General features: G+C 42.7%; 1 protein-coding gene across 1 annotated transcript in view; it reads left to right on the top strand.

Moving 5' to 3' along the window:
- The window catches only part of LOC141074289 (uncharacterized), an 85,873-nt gene that overhangs the window by 41,964 nt on the left and 17,890 nt on the right, over window positions 1-26,019 (top strand). Inside the window, exons 3-4 of the mRNA XM_073561907.1 lie at window positions 9,281-9,350; window positions 23,262-23,325. Coding sequence (XP_073418008.1) covers window positions 9,281-9,350; window positions 23,262-23,325 — 134 coding nt within the window. The remainder of the gene's footprint in view (window positions 1-9,280; window positions 9,351-23,261; window positions 23,326-26,019) is intronic.

Below are 26,019 nucleotides of genomic sequence, written 5' to 3'. Positions count from 1 at the left end.
GTTGCTCCTTATATTTTCTCCAAACATTTTGGAGCTCAAAGACAAGTGGAACAAGAGGTCAACATTCTACTCCATGAAAGATCAGAGAACATGCGCCCCTTTCTGAAAGAAATAATAGTAGTTGGGTATCTTCCATGGAGACTGAGTGCACACCATCATTTGGATGTAGTGACTGCATCTCCACCTGGTGAGAGTTTAGTTGGCAAACTAGGGGATGACTTGGAGCATACTGTCAACACACAATCAGAGGCAAAGAAAGTGGAGGAAGCGTACATCATCCTGCTGTGATTTAGATGAATGGTATGACAGATATTCCACTACACCCTCCACTTTATTCCCAATAATGCTCTTGCCCGAGGCAGAGGAGCCACGTGTAACCTGCTTTTGATCCTACTATTGCCAGGACGATTGCTACCAACAGAGCCAGAGTTGTTGCAGCTGTTTGTGGATTCCACATTTTTTCCATGGAAGGTTTTTATTTCTAACACATCTGTTGTCCGTGCGAAAAGGTGATCACCCCATCCCCCCCCAAAAAAAATTAAATGTGGTTCATCACGTCTTTTCGAAGCTGAGTTCAAATTCCCTAGCCACAGGCAATCCTGATTACTGCCACACCTGTTCTGAATCAGGAAATCACTTAACTAGGACCTGCCTGACAAGTTGAAGTACAATAAAGGAAAAATGGTGTGCACTCAGGCCTAAGGGACGAGGTAAGAACTGTAATTCACCGCACACTCTACTAGATTGTTTGCAAATATATAGTAAGTTTATTCAACAATTAAATATCCAAAAAATAGATGCCAAACAATAATGGATTCATGATAGTATAATATGACTGAAACACCCAACGTTTCGACCCTCCCGGGTCTTAGTCATGGGGTTGCTAAAAGACAAGACAAGAAAAGAACGTGTAAGGTACAAATACAAAAAAATATAAGACGAGGAATAAAGAATAACAAAATAACGGATCCTCAAAAGCCAGACATCATGCCGCGATCCAAACAAATTCTGGAACAAATGAGAAACAAAGTAATTGAGAGCTATCAGTCTGGAAAAGGTTATAAAGCTATATCTCAAGCTTTTGGACTCCAACGAACAACAGTGAGAGCCATTATCCACAAAAGGCAAAAGCATGGAACAGTGGTGAACCTTCCCAGGAATGGCCGGCCGACCAAAATGACCCCCAAGAATGCAGCAATGTCTCATCCAAGAGGTCACAAAAGAACCCACAACAACATCCCTGAGGAAGTGTTCGCAAAATGCGCGTCGGGGCAGAGGGAGGCACAAACAAACCTTGCTGCTGTCGGCATCACTCTCCCTCCATCGTACCATCCATAGGTATTGCAAATTTTAGATTAACAATCTAATGTGCCAGTCTTCCCTATACTTAAATGAATCACAGCCACTAGGCTTATATAAAGGAAGGAATGTAACTCTCATTTATATGCACTTGCACATTAAATACATTTGCCCTTGATGTTATCATCCCACAACTTTTAACTCATGCTGGTATAACTATGATTCCCAGTTACCACGGGCGCATCTCCATAACAGATACACAAGTGGCACCTGCTGTTTTAATTGAATTCTATGTTGTTGCTTCAGTTTAAAAATATTTTTGCTCATAAAATACATTATTTTAAAGATACGTTTTCAAGTGGTAACCTTTGTTTCCCTGTTCCTCTTGATTTAGGGCTTATCCGGGTAACTATTTTGATTTACTGCACAGTAAAATGTTTCGATTTACTCTAAGAATTTATTTGCAGATTTTGGCTTAAAGAATATTGTTCTCCCTGCCCAAAAAAGTACCACGTAACAGCAAATGCCAGGGGGTGGGAAAGCGACCTAAAAATGCTGCAATATCCCACATTATAGTTAATATTGAAATATTAAAAACAAGTATGGGAAAAAGTAAAATGTGTGTAATGTTTTAATTTTCTTTAAAAACATTATTATTTCCCTTACAAAAAATGTACTTGAGAGTTAAACGTTAGTTGCTAGGTAAAAGCTAGCAGGCTTTAACTATAGCAGTATGGCTGGATATCCAAATGAGAATATCACCAGCAGGAAATACCAGCAGGGGGAAAGTATTTAAAGCCGCACCCGAAAGGTGATAGGGCAGACAAATAAGATAATGTTACCATAAAAAGACTGAAGCCAAGATAACAGAACCCTATCACCCAGAAGAAAGGTATATCTGTTGTGGTTCAGCAGACAGAGACGCCGACCACAAAGCACAGGTTTTGAATCAAGAAATCACTTAACTAGGACCTGCCTGACAAGTTGAAGTACAATAAAGGAAAAATGGTGTGCACTCAGGTCTAAGGGAGTTTGAACCCAGATGCATGACAGGTTTGTTGTAAATTCTGGGGTTACAGAATTTTTGTTAACTGTTTGAGAATGTAAACAAAAAATGTATACAAAGAAATGCCAAAAAAATGTAAACTTTTTGCATAATTCTTTTTAGAGTCTAATTTAATGTCACCAAAATTCTATCGTTGCCAAAAGTTATTTTGCTAGGGTTTATCTCTCTGCTGTTTATGTTCTTTACCCTGCGCCTATCTTCTGTTTCTTTTTTTAGGTAGTAGGCAGCTTATTCTCTAACAGTTCGTACTTAATCCTTTACTTTGTATTTTGTGGTTTGTTTTGCTCTCTCTGGAATCTCTGTTTCAGCACACTTTCCCTTCTGTAGGTAATTTTCACTCTGCTCTGCCCTACGGTTCTTTAGGAGAAACTGAAGAGCTCTAAGGCCTTTCAGGTCACATAGGTCCAAGTTGCCCACATTAAGTCTGTGATTAGGGCTATATCAGGACAAGCAGGAACCACTAGGGACTGTGGAGTCAGGAACCGACAGGGTCAGTTGCAGTTTTTAGTGTGTTATCTTTTTTCCTAAGTGAGCTGCTACAAAATCATAAGAAAAGTTCTGTGTTTGGGTCATACATATGGCTCTAAAATTGGACTAATTACAACAATCAAGTGTGCAAAAACAAACATTTTTACAATGTGGCCACTTTTTAAGATACACAATTGTGTTTAAATCTCTGGATTATAGAGATTTTATTTGGATTCAGGATTTTGTTTTAGCAGCAAAAATAGCATTGAGGGGTTTAATACTGCCCCTCCTTTAATTGTGTATGAAGAATTAAAAAAAAAGGATGTTATAAAGGTGCTGTTACTGCAGATAAGCTCAGATCAATCAATTCACAGTTACACTGACTACGCAGGTGCTGCACCTCTCAGCACTTATATTTTTGCATTATTTACAGACTAAGCCTATCGTGCTTATATTCATGTGCGTCACCACTGCAGTAGTACAGCACAATCTGATTTTAACCTTTTCTATCCCTTTGTGGAATGAGCTAGGAGTTCTCACCTCTTATTCCTACTCTGCACAAGTATAATATGGCCTTCCTTGGCTGGCCCCCAACTTTTATGTTGGCCTTTATATCCTCCCTGTAGTGGCTATGACTAGTGTATCAGACCTTCTGGGCCTTATGAAAGCTGGATGATGACCTTTGTGGGAACTGTATCAGCCGCCATGTTGGATGTCCTTTGGCGCTATGCATGTTCTGATTATTAAATAGTTAAAGTGCAAAACATCCCCTGGAAATTCCAGAGTGCCGGATCTAAATTCTGCGAGTCCAGGCTCCAGGACCAGGAAATTAGATGCATCTGGTGTGTATTAGCGGTGACAATCTGCCAGGCTTCATATAGAACTGCATGGAGCTTCCGTGGACAAATGGATGGAAAGAAACTGACTTCTCATGTTCATGGCTGTGGGGGATTCAGGAGTCGTATGTGAGGTCCCCAAAGGTTTAGTGATATATCTTGTGGAATTAGTGCCTTGAATATTGGATTCATGGAAAGACCTCCTGGGTGATGGGGCGCGCCGTTCAGCAGGTCATCGCCGGGACTTGTTTTGAACAAAAATTTTCTCTACAGACCACAATAATAACATTATATCTGATATATCCACATCATAGTGACATCAACACCCCACATCACACACCAGGAAATAAAATACCTCCACATTCTACATTCTACAGGTATATACGACTTGTCAGGTGTCTGCAAAATGTCACATTTGTGAGTGCAGCTCTGGGGTATAATACAGGATGTGACTCAGGATCAGTAATGTATGTACACAGTGACTGCACCAGCAGAATAGTGAGTGCAGCTCTGGAGAATAATACAGGATGTAACTCAGGATCAGTAATGTAATGTATGTACACAGTGACTGCACCAGCAGAACAGTGAATGCAGCTCGGGGGTGTAATACAGGATGTAACTCAAGATCAGTCATGTAATGTATGTACACAGTGACTGCACCAGCAGAATAGTGAGTGCAGCTCTGAAGTATAATACAGGATGTAACTCAGGATCAGTAATGTATGTACACAGTGACTGCACCAGCAGAATAGTGAGTGCAGCTCTGGAGTATAATACTGGAGGTAACTCAGGATCAGTTATGTAATGTATGTACACAGTGACTGCACCAGCAGAATAGTGAGTGCAGCTCTGGAGTATAATACAGGATGTAACTCAGGATCAGTAATGTAATGTTTGTACAAAGTGACTGCACCAGCAGAATAGTGAGTGCAGCTCTGGGATATAATACTGTACAGGATGTGACTCAGGATCAATAATGTAATGTATGTACACAGTGACTGCACCAGCAGAATAGTGAGTGCAGCTCTGGAGTATAATACAGGATGTAACTCAGGATCAGTAATGTGATGTATGTACACAGTGACTGTACCAGCAGAATAGTGAGTGCAGCTCTGGGGTATAACACAGGATGTGACACAGGATCAGTAATGTAATGTATGAACACAGTGACTGCACCAGCAGAATAGTGAGTGCAGCTCTGGGGTATAATACCGGATGTGACTCAGGATCAGTAATGTGATGTATGTACACAGTGACTGTACCAGCAGAATAGTGAGTGCAGCTCTGGGGTATAATACAGGATGTGACTCAGGATCAGTAATGTATGTACACAGTGACTGCACCAGCAGAATAGTGAGTGCAGCTCTGGGGTATAATACAGGATGTAACTCAGGATCAGTAATGTGATATATGTACACAGTGACTGTACCAGCAGAATAGTGAGTGCAGCTCTGGGGTATAACACAGGATGTGACTCAGGATCAGTAATGTAATGTATGAACACAGTGACTGCACCAGCAGAATAGTGAGTGCAGCTCTGGGGTATAATACCGGATGTGACTCAGGATCAGTAATGTAATGTATGTACACAGTGACTGCACCAGCAGAATAGTGAGTGCAGCTCTGGGGTATAATACAGGATGTAACTCAGGATCAGTAATGTGATGTATGTACACAGTGACTGCACCAGCAGAATAGTGAGTGCAGTTCTGGGGTATAATACAGGATGTAACTCAGGATCAGTAATGTAATGTATGTACACAGTGACTGCACCAGCAGAATAGTGGGTGCAGCTCTGGAGTATAATACAGGATGTAACTCAGGATCAGTAATGTAATGTATGTACACAGTGACTACACCAGCAGAATAGTGGGTGCAGCTCTGGAGTATAATACAGGATGTAGCTCAGGATCAGTAATGTAATGTATGTACACAGTGACTACACCAGCAGAATAGTGAGTGCAGCTCTGGGGTATAATACAGGATGTAACTCCGGATCAGTAATGTAATGTATGTACACAGTGACTACACCAGCAGAATAGTGAGTGCAGCTCTGGGGTATAACACAGGATGTGACTCAGGATCAGTAATGTAATGTATGAACACAGTGACTGCACCAGCAGAATAGTGAATGCAGCTCTGGGGTATAACACCGGATGTGACTCAGGATCAGTAATGTAATGTATGTACACAGTGACTGCACCAGCAGAATAGTGAGTGCAGCTCTGGGGTATAATACAGGATGTAACTCAGGATCAGTAATGTGATGTATGTACACAGTGACTGCACCAGCAGAATAGTGAGTGCAGTTCTGGGGTATAATACAGGATGTAACTCAGGATCAGTAATGTAATGTATGTACACAGTGACTGCACCAGCAGAATAGTGGGTGCAGCTCTGGAGTATAATACAGGATGTAACTCAGGATCAGTAATGTAATGTATGTACACAGTGTCTACACCAGCAGAATAGTGGGTGCAGCTCTGGAGTATAATACAGGATGTAGCTCAGGATCAGTAATGTAATGTATGTACACAGTGACTACACCAGCAGAATAGTGAGTGCAGCTCTGGGGTATAATACAGGATGTAACTCCGGATCAGTAATGTAATGTATGTACACAGTGACTACACCAGCAGAATAGTGAGTGCAGCTCTGGGGTATAACACAGGATGTGACTCAGGATCAGTAATGTAATGTATGTACACAGTGACTGCACCAGCATAATAGTGAGTGCAGCTCTGGGGTATAATACCGGATGTGACTCAGGATCAGTAATGTAATGTATGTACACAGTGACTGCACCAGCAGAATAGTGAGTGCAGCTCTGGGGTATAATACAGGATGTAACTCAGGATCAGTAATGTGATGTATGTACACAGTGACTGCACCAGCAGAATAGTGAGTGCAGCTCTGGGGTATAATACAGGATGTAACTCAGGATCAGTAATGTAATGTATCTACACAGTGACTGCACCAACAGAATAGTGAGTGGCTGAGTGCAGCTCTGGGGTATAATACAGAATGTAACTCAGGATCAGTAATGTAATGTATGTACACAGTGACTGCACCAGCAGAATAGTGAGTGCAGCTCTGGAGTTTAATACAGGATGTAACTCAGGATCAGTAATGTAATGTATGTACACAGTGACTGCACCAGCAGAATAGTGAGTGGCTGAGTGCAGCTCTGGAGTTTAATATAGGATGTAACTCAGGATCAGTAATGTAATGTATGTACACAGTGACTGCACCAGCAGAATAGTGAGTGCAGCTCTGGGGTATAATACAGGATGTAACTCAGGATCAGTAATGTAATGTATGAACACAGTGACTACACCAGCAGAATAGTGAGTGCAGCTCTGGGGTATAATACAGGATGTAACTCAGGATCAGTAATGTAATGTATGTACACAGTGACTGCACCAGCAGAATAGTGAGTGCAGCTCTGGAGTTTAATACAGGATGTAACTCAGGATCAGTAATGTAATGTATGTACACAGTGACTGCACCAGCAGAATAGTGAGTGCAGCTCTGGAGTATAATACAGGATGTAACTCAGGATCAGTAATGTAATGTATGTACACAGTGACTACACCAGCAGAATAGTGATTGCAGCTCTGGGGTATAATACAGGATGTAACTCAGGATCAGTAATGTAATGTATGAACACAGTGACTGCACCAGCAGAATAGTGAGTGCAGCTCTGGGGTATAATACCGGATGTGACTCAGGATCAGTAATGTAATGTATGTACACAGTGACTGCACCAGCAGAATAGTGAGTGCAGCTCTGGGGTATAATACAGGATGTAACTCAGGATCAGTAATGTGATGTATGTACACAGTGACTGCACCAGCAGAATAGTGAGTGCAGCTCTGGGGTATAATACAGGATGTAACTCAGGATCAGTAATGTAATGTATCTACACAGTGACTGCACCAGCAGAATAGTGAGTGCAGCTCTGGGGTATAATACAGGATGTAACTCAGGATCAGTAATGTAATGTATGTACACAGTGACTCCACCAGCAGAATAGTGAGTGCAGCTCTGGGGTATAATACAGGATGTAACTCAGGATCAGTAATGTAATGTATGTACACAGTGACTGCACCAGCAGAATAGTGAGTGCAGCTCTGGGGTATAATACAGGATGTAACTCAGGATCAGTAATGTGATGTATGTACACAGTGACTGCACCAGCAGAATAGTGAGTGCAGCTCTGGAGTATAATACAGGATGTAACTCAGGATCAGTAATGTAATGTATGTACACAGTGACTGCACCAGCAGAATAGTGAGTGCAGCTCTGGGGTATAATACAGGATGTAACTCAGGATCAGTAATGTAATGTATGTACACAGTGACTCCACCAGCAGAATAGTGAGTGCAGCTCTGGGGTATAATACAGGATGTAACTCAGGATCAGTAATGTAATGTATGTACACAGTGACTGCACCAGCAGAATAGTGAGTGCAGCTCTGGGGTATAATACAGGATGTAATATGAGGGCAAATCTGGAGTACAATATGATCCACCGCAGTCATGTCAGACTAATCTTAGCTTTCTAAATGGCATCTGTCTCATGAATGCCTTCAAGTTTTTACGGTATCTAATTCTCTTACTCCGGTATTGGCATTGCTTTTTTAAATATATTTTAACAAATTTAATTCCCAACGATGCGGTGTCAAAAAATGAAGAGATCCATGCTATTAGCATGTTAAATTTTTATTAGATCATTAATACAAAAATTGTGAAAAAGCAAAAATTCTAGATAGGGGTTAACACCATTTAACCTTTTAGGCCGAGATCACACTACTGTGTGTGATGGAAGAAACTCGCAGGAGTCTCTCGCATCAACACCCGGCACTTAGGACTGGAGCTGCGGCTGCATTTATTTATTTATTTCTATGCAGCCGCAGCTCCGGTCCCGAGTGCCGGCGGCAGCGCCGGTGTTGATGCGAGAGACTCGTGCGAGTTTCTTCCATCACACACAGTAGTGTGATCCCGGCCTTATACTTATTTTAGTCTGTGCATAGAGGGCACTTTGCTACCATATGTATATACTATAAGCGGACATTGTTGTTTAATTATTTTAAATATATGTCTGTGCAGGATATTTGGAGTTGGGTATCACCGCAGATCTTTGCACTAAGAAGAATTTGTGGTATTTGCCCCATCTTACCTCTGGGACCATGACCCCTCTCGTATGTACAGGAGAGGTCGCTGTCTGTGCGCATTTCTCTCCATCAAGGCAGTGAGCGCTGTAGATTTCCATATAGGCATTATATTCTACACATTAGATAACCTTAGCAAAGCTGCAGTGTAAAGTATGGAAGATTGGCAAAGCACTGGAGCATGAGTAAAATAAAAATTGGTTATACACTCGTTTTGGCTTTTCCCTCATGTAAGACCACAGACATTGAAATGCTTGAAAACTGATGCTAACTTCAGCTTCCATTGTCTTTTCCATTGTCGTTTATTGCTTCCATGCTTTAAACTGCAGCTCAGCTTGTGCTGGTGTATCTTAAGACATTTGCTTATCCATAGTACTTAATGTAAGTGGTTGAAAATGTCCAATATAACATTTATCTTTTTTTTTTTTTATTTCACAGATTTAGGAGTAAAGAGGTGAATTTCATCAAGAATCGACAGGAAAGGCCGAAGTCTGAGCTGAAGAAAGTGGTAAGCGATGAGCGCTGACAAGTGTCGGCACGGCCATCGGTACGGTTATCTATCCGTAGTATCTAGCACTAGGGTAACATGGAGGATGGAGGCGTCGGAGCTGAGGACACATGGACGAGGGATACAGTTAACATCTATGTCTGAGGTTGATATTTCTGCTTCCTGTAAGATAATGATTATTATGTGTGAATATAATACTGAGGTCACACATCTGTGCATAGACCGGCTTAAAGGGAGCGTGCCACGAACAAAATCCAGTCCAATCTGCAGGCACCATGTGATAGAATCATAGAATCATAGAATCATAGAATCGTAGAGTTGGAATTGACCTCCTGGGCCATCTGGTCCAACCCCCTGCTCAAAGCAGGATTCGCTAAATCATCCCAGTCAGATGTCTGTCCAGCCTCTGTTTGAAGACTTCCATTGAAGGAGAACTCACCACTTCTCGTGGCAGCCTGTTCCACTCATTGATCACTCTAACTGTCAAGAAGTTTTTTCTAATATCTAATCTGTGTCTCCTCCCATTCAGTTTCATCCCATTGCTTCTAGTCTTTCCTTGTGCAAATGAGAATAAAGTTGATCCTTCTACAATGTGACAGCCCTTTAGATATTTGTAGACAGCTATTAAGTCTCCTCTCAGTCTTCTCTTTTGCAAACTAAACATTCCCAAATCCTGCAACCTTTCCTCATAAGACAGGGTTTGCAGACCGGTCACCATTTTGGTCGCTCTTTTCTGAACTTGCTCCAGTTTGTTGATGTCTTTTTTAAAATGTGGTGCCCAAAACTGGACACAATATTCCAGATGAGGTCTGACCAAAGAGGAGTAGAGGGAAATAATGACTTCACGTGATCTAGACTGTATGCTTCTGTTAATTCATCCTAGAATTGCATTTGCCTTTTTTGCTGCTGCATCACACTGTTGACTCATATTCAGTCTGTGATCTATTAGTATACCCAAGTCTTTTTCACATGTGCTGTCACTTAGCCCTATTCCTCCCATTCTGTATATGCTTTTTTCATTTTTATTGCCCAGATGTAGTACTTTGCATTTCTCCCTGTTAAAAACCATTCTGTTAGTTGCTGCCCACTTCTCCAGTTTATTTAAATCTTTTTGAATCCTCTCTCTCTCTTCTCTAGTATTAGCTATCCCTCCTAGCTTTGTGTCATCAGCAAATTTAATCAGTTTACCCTCAATTCCTTCATCTAAATCGTTGATAAAGATGTTGAACAATACAGGACCCAGGACAGAGCCCTGTGGTACCCCACTTGAGACATTCTTCCAGCTGGATGTGCAGCCATTTACGACCACTCTTTGGGTCCGATCACTAAGCCAGTTATGAATCCACCTAACAGTTGCCTTGTCCATTCCATACTTAGTCATTTTTTCAATAAGGATTGTATGAGAGACTTTGTCAAATGCTTTGCTGAAGTCTAGATATACTATATCTACAGCATTTCCTTGATCCACCCAATTAGTGATACCGTCATAGAAGGAAATTAAGTTAGTCTGACATGACTTATTAGTTACAAACCCATGCTGACTCTGTTTAATCACTTCATTCTTATCCAGGTATTGACATACATGTTGTTTAATAATTTGTTCAAAGATCTTTCCTGGTATAGAAGTCAGACTCACCGGCCTATAGTTGCCTGGGTCCACCTTCTTCCCCTTTTTGAAGATAGGAACAACATTTGCTCTTCTCCAGTCTTCTGGCACTTCTCCTGTTCTCCAAGAATTTTCAAAGATTATGGAGAGGGGTTCAAAAATTTCTTCTGCTATCTCCTTCAGTACTCTGGGGTGTAATTCATCTGGACCTGGAGATTTGAATTCATTTAGGTTAGCTAAGTGTTTCCTCACTATCTTTCTGTTTATAGATATCCTGGATTCTTCTATTCCCTTAATAGGACAGTGAATAACAGTTGATGTTACATTTCCTTTCTGAGAGAAAACAGATGCAAAATAGGAATTTAAAAGTTCAGCCTTCTCAACATCCTGTCTTACCATTTCATCATTTTCATCCTGTAAAAATCCTATAGCATCTTTGACTTTTCTTTTACTTTTGACATATCCCCAAAATCCTTTATTATTGCTTTTGACATCTCTTGCAAGCCTTAATTCATTTTCAGCTTTAGCTAATCTGATTTGTGCCCTGCAGGTTCTGCAGACAGCATTATATTCTTCTTTAGATATGCCTCCCTCTTTCCATTTTATAAACATTTTTTTCTTCCTTTTTAGCATGTGCTTAAGTTCTGTGTTCATCCATCCTGGTTTCCTTAAATGCTTCCTATTCTTCCCTCTTTTCGGAATTGTTAACAACTGTGCTTTGAGAATTTCATTTTTCAAGATTGCCCATCCTTCCTGGACATTTTTGTCTTTAAGGATATCCAGCCATTGGATCCCTCCAATTCTCTTTCTGAATCCCTTAAAATCTGCCTTTCTGAAATCTAACCTTGACGTCTGAGTCTTCACAGGTCTTCCGCCTCTAGTTATCCAAAATTCTAAAATAGCATGGTCGCTACCTCCTAGGGTCCCAGCCACTTTTACCTCTTCAACCATTTCCTCCCTGTTTATAAGGATTAGATCCAAGGTAGCAGTTCCCCTTGTTTTCTCCCTTACCTTTTGGAAGATAAAGTTGTCAGCAAGAGAGGATAAGAATTTCCTTGACCTGTTAGTTTTGCCTGAGAGAGATTCCCAACAAATGTCTGGATAGTTGAAATCTCCCATGACAACTATGTCATATTTTTTGGAGAACTTGGTCATTTGATGCATGAAGAGTTCATCCATATCCTCAGCTTGCACAGGCGGCCTGTAGTAAATGCCTACAATGGTGTCCTTTCCATTGTTCTGTCCTTGTATTCTTACCCAAACAGTTTCCACAGAACTCCCAGTCTCTGAAGCGTCAATCTCTGTGCATATATACGCGTTTCTAACATACAATGCGACACCTCCTCCTCGTTTATCAAGTCTGTTTCTTGTAAATAAGTTGTATCCTTCTAGTCTTGTATTCCAATCATGTGTATTGTCCCACCAAGTTTCAGTGATTCCAATGACATCATATTTCTTTTCCTGTGTTAGTAGTTCCAATTCTCCTTGTTTGTTGCCCATGCTTTGTGCATTAGTATAGAAACATTTTAGTTTGTGATTGGTTTCTCTTTCTCCAATATTTTTATTAATTAGATTCTTTCGTCTTTGTTCTTCCTTTCCACTTCTAATAGCAGAGTTCTCAGTAGCATTTGTCAGGTGTATGGCTTTTTCTGGTCTTTTGCTTCCCTTCCCATGTTGTTCTAGTTTAAAGCTCTCCTTACAAGTGTAGCAAGGCGACTTCCAAATACATGCTTTCCAGTCTTCGTAAGGTGCACCCCATCTCTAGCAAGTAGTCCATCGTATAAGTAGTTGTATAGTCCTCTCAGTAGTTGTACAGTCCCCTCAGTAGTTGTACAGTCCTCTCAGTAGTTGTACAGTCCTCTCAGTAGTTGTACAGTCCCATCAGTAGTTATACAGTCCTCTCAGTAGTTGTACAGTCCTCTCAGTAGTTGTACAGTCCTCTCAGTAGTTGTACAGTCCCATCAGTAGTTGTACAGTCCTCTCAGTAGTTGTACAGTCCCATCAGTAGTTGTACAGTCCTCTCAGTAGTTGTACAGTCCGCTCAGTAGTTGTACAGTCCTCTCAGTAGTTGTACAGTCCCCTCAGTAGTTGTACAGTCCGCTCAGTAGTTGTACAGTCCCCTCAGTAGTTGTACAGTCCCCTCAGTAGTTGTACAGTCCGCTCAGTAGTTGTACAGTCCTCTCAGTAGTTGTACAGTCCCCTCAGTAGTTGTACAGTCCGCTCAGTAGTTGTACAGTCCGCTCAGTAGTTGTACAGTCCGCTCAGTAGTTGTACAGTCCCCTCAGTAGTTGTACAGTCCTCTCAGTAGTTGTACAGTCCTCTCAGTAGTTGTACAGTCCCATCAGTAGTTGTACAGTCCTCTCAGTAGTTGTACAGTCCTCTCAGTAGTTGTACAGTCCTCTCAGTAGTTGTACAGTCCCATCAGTAGTTGTACAGTCCTCTCAGTAGTTGTACAGTCCTCTCAGTAGTTGTACAGTCCTCTCAGTAGTTGTACAGTCCGCTCAGTAGTTGTACTGTCCCCTCAGTAGTTGTGCAGTCCCCTCAGTAGTTGTACAGTCCCCTCAGTAGTTGTACAGTCCTATCAGTAGTTGTACAGTCCTCTCAGTAGTTGTACAGTCCTCTCAGTAGTTGTACAGTCCCCTCAGTAGTTGTACAGTCCTCTCAGTAGTTGTACAGTCCCATCAGTAGTTGTACAGTCCTCTCAGTAGTTGTACAGTCCCCTCAGTAGTTGTACAGTCCCATCAGTAGTTGTACAGTCCTCTCAGTAGTTGTACAGTCCTCTCAGTAGTTGTACAGTCCCATCAGTAGTTGTACAGTCCTCTCAGTAGTTGTACAGTACCATCAGTAGTTGTACAGTCCTCTCAGTAGTTGTACAGTCCTCTCAGTAGTTGTACAGTCCTCTCAGTAGTTGTACAGTCCGCTCAGTAGTTGTGCAGTCCCCTCAGTAGTTGTGCAGTCCCCTCAGTAGTTGTACAGTCCTCTCAGTAGTTGTATAGTCCTCTCTGTAGCTGCATAGTCCTCTCGGTAGTTGTACAGTCCTCTTAGTAGTTGTACAGTCCCCTCAGTAGTTGTACAGTCCCCTCAGTAGTTGTACAGTCCTCTCTGTAGCTGCATAGTCCTCTCGGTAGTTGTACAGTCCCCTCAGTAGTTGTACATTCCTCTTAATAGGTATATAGTTCCCTCAGTAGTTGCACAGTCCTCTTAATAGTTATATAGTCCCCTCAGTAGTTGTACAGTCCCCTCAATAGATGTCCAGTCCTCTCAGTAGTTGTACATTCCTCTTAATAGGTATTTAGTCCTCTCAGTAGTTGTACATTCCTCTTAATAGGTATTTAGTCCTCTCAGTAGTTGTATTGTCCTCTCAGCAGGTGTACAGTCCCCTCAGTAGTTGTATAGACCACTCAGTAGTTGTACAGTCCTCTCTTTAGTTGTACAGTCCTCTCAGTAGCTGCACAATCTGCTCAGTAGTTCTACAGTCATCTCAGTAGTTGTACAGTCATCTCAGTAGTTGTACAGTCATCTCAGTAGTTGTACAGTCCTCTCAGTAGCTGCACAATCTGCTCAGTAGTTCTACAGTCATCTCAGTAGTTCTACAGTCATCTCAGTAGTTGTACAGTCATCTCAGTAGTTGTACAGTCATCTCAGTAGTTGTTCAGTCCCCTCAGTAGTTTAGCGGTCCTCTCTTTAGTTGTACAGTCCTCTCAGTAGCTGCACAATCTGCTAAGTAGTTCTACAGTCATCTCAGTAGTTGTACAGTCCCCTCAGTAGTTGTACAGTCATCTCAGTAGTTGTACATTCCCCTCAGTAGTTATAAACTCCCCTCAGTAGTTGTACAGTTCTCTCTGTAGTTGTACATTCCCCTCAGTAGTTGTACAGTCCCCTCAGTAGTTGTACAGTCCTCTCAGTAGTTGTACAGTCGTCTCTGTAGTTGCATAGTCGTCTTGGTAGTTGTACAGTCCCCTCGGTAGATGTTCTGTCCACTCAGTAGTTGTACATTCCTCTTAAAGGGAATCTGTCACCCTTTTTTTCGACTATGAGCTGCCGGCACCGACATTAGGGGCTTATCTACAGCATTCTGTAATGCTGTAGATAAGCCCCCGATGTAACCTGAAAGATAAGAAAAAAGAGATCATACTCCCCTCGGCGTCCGGTCCGATGGGTGTCGCGGTCCGGCGCCTCCCATCTACATACGATGCCGTCCTCTTCTTCCCTTCCTGCCGTGGCTCCTGCGCAGGCGCACTGCTCTGCCCTGTTGAGGGCAGAGCAGAGTCCTGCAGTGCGCAGGCGCCGGGAGAGGTCCGGCGCCTGCGCACTACAGTATTCTGCTCTGCTCTGCCCCCAACAGGGCAGAACAGTGCACCTGCGCCAGAGCCACGACAGGAAGGAAAGAAGAGGACGGCTTCATATGAAGATGGGAGGCGCTGGACCACAACACCCATCTGACCAAGATCGGACTGCGCCCCCGGTGAGTATAATATAACTCCTTTTTCTTCTCTTTCAGGTTACATCAGGGGCTTATCTACAGCATTACAGAATGCTGTAGATAAGCCCCTGATTTCGGTGCCGGCAGCTAATAGGCAAAAAAAAGGGTGACAGATTTCCTTTAATAGTTATATAGCCCCCTCAGTAGCTGCTCAGTCCCCTCAGTAGTTTAGCAGTCCCCTCAGTAGTTTTATAATTCTCTCTGTAATTGTTCAGGCCTCTCTGTAGTTGTACAGTCCCCTCGGTAGTTGTACAGTCCCCTCGGTAGTTGTACAGTCCTCTCAGTAGTTGTACAGTCCCCTCAGTAGTTGTACCGTCCCCTCAGTAGTTGTACAATCCTCTCTGTAGTTGTATAGTTCTCTCAGTAGTTGCACAGTCCTCTCAGTAGTTGAATAATTCTTTCTGTAATTGTGCAGTCCACTCGGTAGTTATACAGTACCCTCAGTAGTTGTACAGTCCCCTCGGTAGTTGTACAGTCCCCTCAGTAGTTGTACAGTAAAATCAGTAGTTGTATAGTCCCCTCAGTAGTTGTACAGTCCCCTCAGTAGTTGTACAGTCCCCTCAGTAGTTGTACAGTCTCCTCAGTAGTTGTACAGTCCCCTCAGTAGATTTACAGTCCCCTCGGTAGATATCCAGTCCACTCAGTAGTTGTACACGCCTCTTAATAGTTATATAGTCCCCTCAGTAGTTGCACAGTCCTCTCAGTCATTGTACAGTTCTCTCAGTAGTTGTACAGTTCCCTCAGTAGTTGCACAGTCCCCTCAGTAGTTGTACAGTCCCCTCGGTAGTTGTACAGTAAAATCAGTAGTTGTACAGTTCTCAGTAGTTGTACAGTCCCCTCAGTAGTTTTACAGTCCCCTCAGTAGTTTTACAGTCCCCTCGGTAGATATCCAGTCCACTCAGTAGTTGTACACGCCCCTTAATAGTTATATAGTCCCCTCAGTAGTTGTACAGTCCTCTCAGTCATTGTACAGTTCTCTCAGTAGTTGTACAGTCCTCTTACTAGTTGTATAGTCCCCTCAGCAGTTGTACAGTCCTCTCAGTAGTTTTATAATTCTCTCTGTAATTGTTCAGGCCTCTCTGTAGTTGTACAGTTCTCTCACTAGTTTTACAGTCCCCTCAGTAGTTGTACAGTCCCCTCAGTAGTTGTACAGTCTCCTCAGTAGTTGTACAGTCTCCTCAGTAGTTGTACAGTCTCCTCAGTAGTTGTACAGTCCCCTCAGTAGTTGTACAGTCTCCTCAGTAGTTGTACAATCCTCTCAGTAGTTGTACAGTCCCCTCAGTAGTTGTACAGTCTCCTCAGTAGTTGTACAGTCCTCTCAGTTGTTGTACAGTCCCCTCAGTAGTTGTACAGTCCCCTCAGTAGTTGTACAATCCTCTCTGTAGTTGTATAGTTCTCTCAGTAGTTGTACAGTCCCCTCGGTAGTTGTACAGTCCCCTCAGTGGTTGCACATTCCTCTTAGTAGTTGTATAGTCCCCTCAGTAGTTGAATAATTCTTTCTGTAATTGTGCAGTCCACTCGGTAGTTGTACAGTCCCCTTAGTAGTTGTACAGTCCCCTCGGTAGTTGTACAGTAAAATCAGTAGTTGTACATGCCTCTTAATAGTTATATAGTCCCCTCAGTAGTTGTACAGTCCTCTCAGTCGTTGTTCAGTTCTCTCAGTAGTTGTACAGTCCTCTTACTAGTTGTATAGTCCCCTCAGCAGTTGTACAGTCATCTCAGTAGTTCTACAGTCCTCTCTTTAGTTTTATAATTCTCTCTGTAATTGCTCAGTCCTCTCTGTAGTTATACAGTCCCCTCAGTAGTTGGACATTCCTCCTAGTAGTTGTATAGTCCCCTCAGTAGTTGCACAGTCCTCTCAATAGTTGTATAGTCCCCTCAGTAGTTGTATAGTCCCCTCAGTAATTGTACAGTCCTCTCAGCAGTAGTACAGTCCCCACAGTAGTGGTATAGTCCCCTCAATAGTTGTACAGTCCTCTCAGTAGTTGTGCAACCCCCTCAGTAGTTGTACAGTCCTCTCTGTAGTTGTATAGTCCTCTCTGTAGTTGTATAGTCCCCTCAGTAATTGTACAGTCCTCTCAGCAGTAGTACAGTCCCCACAGTAGTGGTATAGTCCCCTCAATAGTTGTACAGTCCTCTCAATAGTTGTGCAGTCCCCTCAGTAGTTGTACAGTCCTCTCTGTAGTTGTATAGTCCCCACAGTAGTGGTATAGTAGCTGTTCAGAACCGTAAGTAGTTGTACAGTCCCCTCGGTAGTTGAGCAGTCCCCCCAGTAGTTATAAAGATCTCTAAAGATCTTTGGGTGTTTTTTTCTGAAGTGACCACCCCCCTTATTGCCTCCAAATACTAGGACAATTCTCCTCAGGCTTTGGTCACTCCCTGCCTCTACCAGTATGTTCCTCAGTGGTGCTACCTAATAATTGTCATCCATATTACTGCGTGGTTTTCCTCCACTTCCGTTTGGGTCACATTATCATCTATAATAAGAAATGTTTATTTTGATCGACTTGCTTGTTCCGCTTGCTACATGTAATGTTCTTCTCTTGTAAGAAGGAGCATGTCCACATATATGGCAATAAAATGTCCTATTTTTGTATTTCCCATAGTTGTTAAAAAATTTGCAGTTTTTACACCACCCAATCATGAGCCAACACATTTACTGTAATTTTGACAACTGGCATAAAATAAAATAAACATGAATGTTTTGTCGTGTCTGTTGTGCATAAAAATTTGCAATTTTTTTTACATTTTCATCAGTTTTCATTGCTATTTTTTCATGAAAGTGTGTGGTCTTAGTGGGTGAAGTTGGTGAAATTAGTTATCTCCTATGGAGATGGAAAGTAATCATTGACAGGTTGGCCAGTGGTATAGTGTGTCTTTGTGGGGGTGTCACATTTGAAAGAAGAGCAAAATTTTGTCACACTTTCCCACCTCCACGGTCACTTGATTCAGCTGGTGTCCGACACAGTAAGTGTGTGGATTGCCGGGTGCCAAAGGTCTCGGTATAATTGAGTTTTGTTATCTTGGTTGCTGCCTATGCAGAGCATGGCAGCTGTTGGAAAAATAACTCATCTCATCTGCTGGGCTCTGATCAGGTGCAAAATCCCTCAATTCTTCATGACGTCCCTTACTGCAAAGTTATTGCGCTGCCACTACAGTGATCCCTGATCAGACACATCCAGGCGCCTCATTTTCACCTATAGTTTGGCAGGAAGGAACCTTTTTGCCTTGGAAATAAAAAAAAAACACTGAAATGTTCCGTGGAATTGACGAGTCTTCAGAGGACCAGAACAAGCTCCTGCAGGATGGGTTTCTCAAAAATCAATTGAAAAGCAGCAATTTATCATGTTGGATTTGGGTAAGTTAATGCACATGTACCGCGTTAAAACAATGGCAGCCGCAGAGAAGGGATGGATGCATTACGGCCTTTCGGCTACTGCACGTTAATCTAATATTGGCTCCTTATGTTATTCAGGAGGAATTTATGTTGTGGACTGAAATTAACCCTTCCTGCCCTGCATAGCTCCATGCCATGCTTTCTACAGTAACTCTGCCCCAAAAACTACCAAGACATATAATGGTTATAGACAATCCCTTGGTATTTCGATGGTTTGTCCTGTGCATACAAGGAACAGGTTTGTTTTTTTCACAGAGAGGTACATCACTCTTGGCAGTTACTGCCTTCCTTAATGGCACCTCCACTTAACGGTTACACGTGATGTGAAACTTCACCTTGGGAAGGAAGTTGTAGAGTTATTTTCAATTACTTTTCCCGAAGGGCAGAGAATTTTGCACACCTCAAACTTTTAAGGAGGTCCACTAGCACCCAAGATGGTTGACAGATCCTCCAGAAAACTACATGTATCCCTTCCAAAACATGCTGTTATATGACAAGGTCCTAGTGCCTATGAGGGTCCTGACAACTGCTAGACCTCGCTCCTGACAAGCCACGGCTATGAACATACAGTTGCATTGGAACCAAAGGGTGGGTCGTTGACCTCGTTTTGGTTAACCTATCCTATTAAAGTTCTTGTGCATCTTTAAGAATGTCATGTTAACTTCTCGCAATGGCACACGTATCAACTGGGGCTCAACCGCACCTTAATCACTCACAGAAGGAAACTGTAGACTTGTCCCAGTTCTCTCCTAGTCTTGCTTGGGCCTTTGGCCAAGTCTTAGACCAATTAGTCCCTACCAATATCTTGACTACGAAAAGGGCTACCATGGTGCTTCAGTCACCATATTCTGCGACTGGCTCCCTTGTCTTTCAAGATCTATGGCTGTCTCTTTCACAAGTGACTTCTCTTAGAGCCTCCAAATCCCTGACCAATGTTCCTCAGGCTTCAGTCATGTTCCTCAGTGACTGTCTAGGTCCCATAATTGTCGTCCATATTATTGTACGGTTCTCCTTCTCTTCCACACTATACTCCATAATGAGAAGTCTTTCTCTTGATCTTCTTGTTTGGTCTCCTTCCTACATGTAATGTTCTTTCCATGCTAGTCGGGTTTTTTTTTTAACCAAAGTTGAAGATATCGGGGACATCTTTGAAGGTGCATGCTCCACATATGTGCGCAATAAAAATGTTGTACTATTGCACTTCCTAAACTTGTGCAAAAACTTTTCACCTTTCTGCACTTTTTACGCTACCCTCGTAGGACCATTCGTGGGCTAACAGATTTACTATAATTTTTGCTAGCCGGCCTAGATTAAAATAAAGGTCTGTCCATAGTAATGGTATAGTGTTAGGGGGGCTGAACAGGGGCAATTGCCCTAAGTGACACAACCTAAAAGGGCACCACATTTTACCACACTTCCCCACCACCCCACTATCAAATGATCCAGGACTCAACTGCACCGAGCTGCTACTTCTTGGCCAGCCTGATGACAAAGCTCTCAGAATAATTGAGATTTGTTATCTCGGTTGCTGCCTATGCAGAGCATGGTAGCTGATGTCAAATTCATATCAACTGATGGGCTGTGTATAAGCAGTGACGGTATCAGATCATGGACGCCGCACTGTGCTCTCCCACATTTATTCTCACCAGTAATTTTTTGAGAAGAGTGTAAGGGAACTTCAGGCATTATAATAATGTTACGTTTTACATACTTTTTCTAGGTTAAGTATTGGATTAGGTTTAGAGACTAAAATTAAGTTATGGTAATAAAGTAGTTACATAAAAAAGTGTGAAAAAAGTAATAAAAAAATATATAGTGGGTTGTTCAAAAGTTTTAGGCCGGTATGTAAAAAAAAAGCTGCAAAGGAAGAAGCTTTCAGATGTAGAAGTGATAATAATTTATTTTTTTATCAATTAACAAAATGAAAAGTCAATGAATAAAAAAGAATCTAAAATCTAAATCCCATCAATATGTGGTGGTCGCTCTTTGTCCTCGTGAATCTTTCTAAGCGCTTGAACAAAATCACGGATTTTGCAGAATTATAATCAGGTGTATGAGTCAGATACATATTTAAGTTGAAACACTGCAATTATCTGAAATGGAAACAGTGTAGGAGGCTTAATACTGGTAGAGGAATAGCCAAATTACTACAAAAGGTGAGGATGTGGAAGACGGGTTCCTGTGTTTCCCCACAGCAAGACTGAACACCGCAATAAGACACAAGGTAGTCGTACTGCATCAGCGAGGTGTCTACCAGGACTGACTGAGGTTTCAAGATGTTCTGTTTAGGCTATTTTGAAGAAATTGTCAATGTTGAGAACGCAGAGGTCGGCCAAGGAAGCTCAGTGCAGCAGATGAAAAACACATCATGTTACTTCACTTTCAAAATCAGGACATGTCCAGCAGTGCCATCAGTTCAGGAATAGCAGAAACCAGTGTGACCCATTTAAAACCACTTACTATTAGGAGAAGACTGGTCAGAAGTCATCTTCATGGAAGAATTGTGACCAAAAGCAAAGCCTTCCATATGGAAACAAAGAAGAGAGACTCAGTATGCGCAAAAACCTAGGAACTGGGTGAAGAAAATGTCAGCAGATCTCAGGAAAGAGGAGTCACAATGTGAAATATTCAGCTTTAACAGAAGCAGATGGTTCCCCGGAGGCCGGAGAGCGGCACAATCATGAGGGTCTGCAGGAGCAGTGGAGCACGGTTGAGGGTCCTGCAAGGTTGTGGTGGCACTTCAGCAACAAGTGTTGTGGATTTGCTCAGGATTAATGGTGTCCTCAATGCTGAGACATCCCGGCAGATACTTACCCATCATGTAATACCATCAGGAGGCGTCTGATCGGCTCCAAATTTATTCTACAGCAGAACAACCACCCCCAACATCCAGCCAATGACATTAATAACAAGGAGTCCTGGGGGTGATGATCCGGGAACACAGAGCCCTGATCTCACATCATCCAGTCTGTCTGGGATCACATGAAGAGACAGAAGGATCCGCACAAGCCTCATACACAGGAGATCTGGGGTCAGGGCTCCAAGATGTTTGGAACAACCTCCTGCCGAGATCCTCCATAACCTGTGTACAAGTGACGAGAAGTGACGGAGGAGACGAGCGGTCACCAGATAGTGATGATGGAGGTGATGAGCGACCACCAGATACTGATGATGGAGGTGACAGGCAGTCACCAGATACTGCTGATGGAAGTGATGGGCGGTCACCACATACTGATGATGGAGGTGACAGGCGGTCACCAGATACTGATGATGGAGGTGACAGGCAGTCACCACATACTGATGATGGAGGTGATGGGCGGTCACCAGATACTGATGATGGAGGTGACGGGTAGTCACCAGATACTGATGATAGAGGCGACGGGCAGTCACCAGATACTGATGATGGAGGTGATGGGTGGTCACCAGATACTGATGATGGAGGTGACGGGCGGTCACCCGATACTGATGATGGAGGTGACAGGCAGTCACCAGATACTGATGATGGAGGTGACGGGCGGTCACCCGATACTGATGATGGAGGTGACAGGCAGTCACCAGATACTGATGATGGAGGTGATGGGCGGTCACCAGATACTGATGATGGAGGTGACGGGCAGTCACCAGATACTGATGATAGAGGCGACGGGCAGTCACCAGATACTGATGATGGAGGTGACGGGCGGTCACCCGATACTGATGATGGAGGTGACAGGCAGTCACAAGATACTGATGATGGAGGTGACGGGCGGTCACCCGATACTGATGATGGAGGTGACAGGCAGTCACCAGATACTAATGATGGAGGTGATGGGCGGTCACCAGATACTGATGATGGAGGTGATGGGCGGTCACCAGATACTGTAGGGATTTAGATGTCTCTTTTGTTCATTCACTTTACATTTTGTTGATTGATACAGATAAACTATTAACACTTCTATATTGGAAGCTTCTTACTTTTCAGCATTGTTTCCACACCTGCCTAACACTTTTGCACAGTGCTGTATATTCTAAAAATGTATAACTATTATTTTTGTTTACTTTTATGTTCAAGTTTAGCAAAAAGCAGAAAAAAAGAGGGTCTAAGCAGTTACATAAGTATTTGAGTGAAAAGGGGTTTAATACTGGATTCATGGCAGCACTCGTGGAGTGCTTCTGCTCCGTGGATTAGGGGGTGCGGATACTTGCCTTGTCCCAAGAGCTGGTAACCTACACAACCCCACTGGGTGTGACGTCCATGATGGAGGCTGATAATGGCCTTCTAGATGTTTGTTCTTCTTGAAGAAGAGACCAACAAGCAAAAGATATGAGATAAAGCAGGGCACATCCTGGAAAGAAGTTCTCTAGATCAGGTGGATCTCAAGGTGGCGATCCTGTGTCTTCTGCTGTGATGACTGACATCTGACCGTATGTTCTTCTTTCCTTCAGATCGTGCTCAAGGACAATTGGATACCAGAAACTAATGGGATAAAGAACGGAGTCATCACTACAGGTGAGGGTTCAATCTATATCAATGGTACGGCCTCGACCAGGAGAAGGTGAAACGTCCCGGATATTGAATGCTGCTTTATCCAATTGTTAGGGTGTTGGGAGGGCATTCCGAGAACCCCCAGGGCCATCAAGAGAGCTCATCCCTCCACTACTGTTGCCTACTTGAGATTAATTCTGGAATAGTCACTTTTGGTGCACGATCCGTAATGGAGGATGGATAGAAGACGTCGCTGCAGGCAGTACCTTTCCCTAACTGTAGGGGGAGCATTATAATTGTGCCTAATCACAATACTGAGCGCCTAAAACCCCCATGATAATCGCGCTCTCCTCATTGTCATATCACCAGAAGGTCCCGATTATAAGGAATATTTAGTTTTTGGCAAACAGAATGTACTGTGCTACAGTCCTAGATCATTTATATACTGCAAGAATGTATAGAAGCAATATACAGTGACATGTAAAAGTTTGGGCACCCCTGGTCAAAATTACCGTTGTGAACAGTTAAGCAAGTTGAAGATGAAATGATCTCTAAAAGGCCTAAAGTTACAGATGACACATTTCATTTGTATTTTAGGTAAATATATATAGTCATTATTTACATTTTAAAAATTACAAAAAGGAAAAATGGGCCGATGCAAAAGTTTGTGCACCCTTGGAGGTTTGTGTGCTCAGATAATTGTAATCAAGGTTTTAAACCTTAATTAGCCTGATAGGGTTATGGCTTGTTCACGATATCATCGTTAGGAAAGGCCAGGTGATGCAAACTTCACCGGCTTTATAAAAACCCAGCCTCCTCTAACTTTGTGCCAAAAATCAGCAGCCAAGGGGTCTTCTAAGGAGCTGCCTAGAAAATTAAAATGGTGGAGGCCCACAAAGCAGGAGAAGGCTATAAGACGATAGCAAAACATTTTCAAGTTGCCCTTTCCTCAGTTTGAAATATAATTAAGAAATGGCAGCTACCAGGATCAGTGAAGGTCAAGATAAGGTCTGGAAGACCAAGCAAAATTTCAGTGAGAGCTGCTCTTAGGATTGCTGCAGAAGCAAATCAGAACCCACCGCTTGACTGCAATAGACCTTCAGCAAGATTTAGCTGAGTCTGGAGTTCTGGTACATTGTTCTACTGCTCAGAGACACCTGCACAAATATGGCCTTCATGGAAGAGTCATCAGAAGGAAACCTCTCCTGCATCCTCACCATAACATCCAGCATCAGAAGTATGCAAAAGAACATCTAAACAAGCCTGATGCATTTTGGAAACAAGTGCTGTGGATCTATGGGGTAAAATAGAAGTCTGTGGCCACAATGATCAAAGGTGGAGAAAAAAGGGCACAGAATTTCAGGAAAAGAACATCGTGCCAACCATTAAGCATGGGGGAGGATCAATCTTGCTTTGGGGTTGTGTTGCAGCCAATGGCGCGGGGAACATTTCACGGGTAAAGGGAAGAATGGATTCAATGAAATTTCAACAAAGTCTTGATGCAAACATAACATCATGTGTAAAAAAAAGCTGAAGGGAGGAAGAGGAAGAGGATGGCTTCTACAAATGAATAATGATCCTATACACACGTCACAATCCACAATAGACGACCTCAAAAGGCACAAGCTGAAGGGTTTACAATGGCCCTCACAGTCCCCGGATCTGAACATCATTGAAAATCTGTGTCTAGACCTCAAAATAGCAGAGGATGGAAGACGGCCCAGGAATCTCACAGAACTGGAGGAAATCTCCAAGAAAGAATGGAGGAAAATCCATCAAGCAAGAAGTGAAAAAAGTGACAATATGTATATATATATATATATATATATATATATTGCCTAAAATACAAAGGAAATGTGTCATCTGTAACGTTAGATCGTTTCATTTTCAACTTTTCACGATAACAGTAATTTTGACCAGGGGTGCCCAGACTTTTACATGCCACTGGAAATATGTCTGCAGTCTGCGTCCCCTAGTGGATGCTGCAGGTAATAAGATTGTAAGAATGATGCTGCCACTACATATAGAGCACTATGCCTGTACTGCCCATGCGGATGCACTATGTGGCACTATCCATGAGGAGGCGCTGTGCTGAGTAATGTGCGTCATTATTATAGGATAGTGATGTGCTGCATTATTGCGGTGTGATATGCTGCATACCCATAAAGGATTGATGCTCTGCATGCCTATAATTAAGGGATAGTACTGTATATTTGCGCATTGCCCATTACTGCTCCCCCTAGTGGCAGGCATACTTCAGCACAAGCCAATTACTTGAACTCGGTGGTTGTCCATACTTCTTGCCTTCATTCCTTTATCTGGAGACATTCTTTTTCTTCGTCTTCACTGTGGGTGTGATGAGAACCTGGAAAGCTTCAGGTAAGACAAAAGGTTTGTTTCTGGCTTCTTGCTGAGCAAGCATGGACTGGAAGAGCCGGAGGCAGAGGGACCTGTGCTTACTGGTAGCAAGTCCTCCTGATAAGCGTTTATACAGCGGCTGATAGGCTGCAATTAATAACTGGGAAAGTTCTGACATGCAGAAGAAGACTGCAGCCAAAAACCACGGAAACAGCTATTACGGGGCTGCTCAATAAGTGTCAGACTGCCAAATATTCTGGATTACTGGAAGGTCAGAGAAAAATATTCAGATGAATGACATTGAAATCGAATAAACGCAGACTCCGATTAACAAAATATTCCCAGCACGCACGATCAGCT

This window comes from Dendrobates tinctorius, unplaced genomic scaffold (genome assembly GCF_039654945.1).
Source record: "Dendrobates tinctorius isolate UK_male_01 unplaced genomic scaffold, ASM3965494v1 ptg000332l, whole genome shotgun sequence".
NCBI classification, from domain to species: Eukaryota; Metazoa; Chordata; class Amphibia; order Anura; family Dendrobatidae; genus Dendrobates; species Dendrobates tinctorius.
Note: the sequence above shows the minus strand (reverse complement) of the source record. Positions and strands in the feature narration are given on the sequence as shown.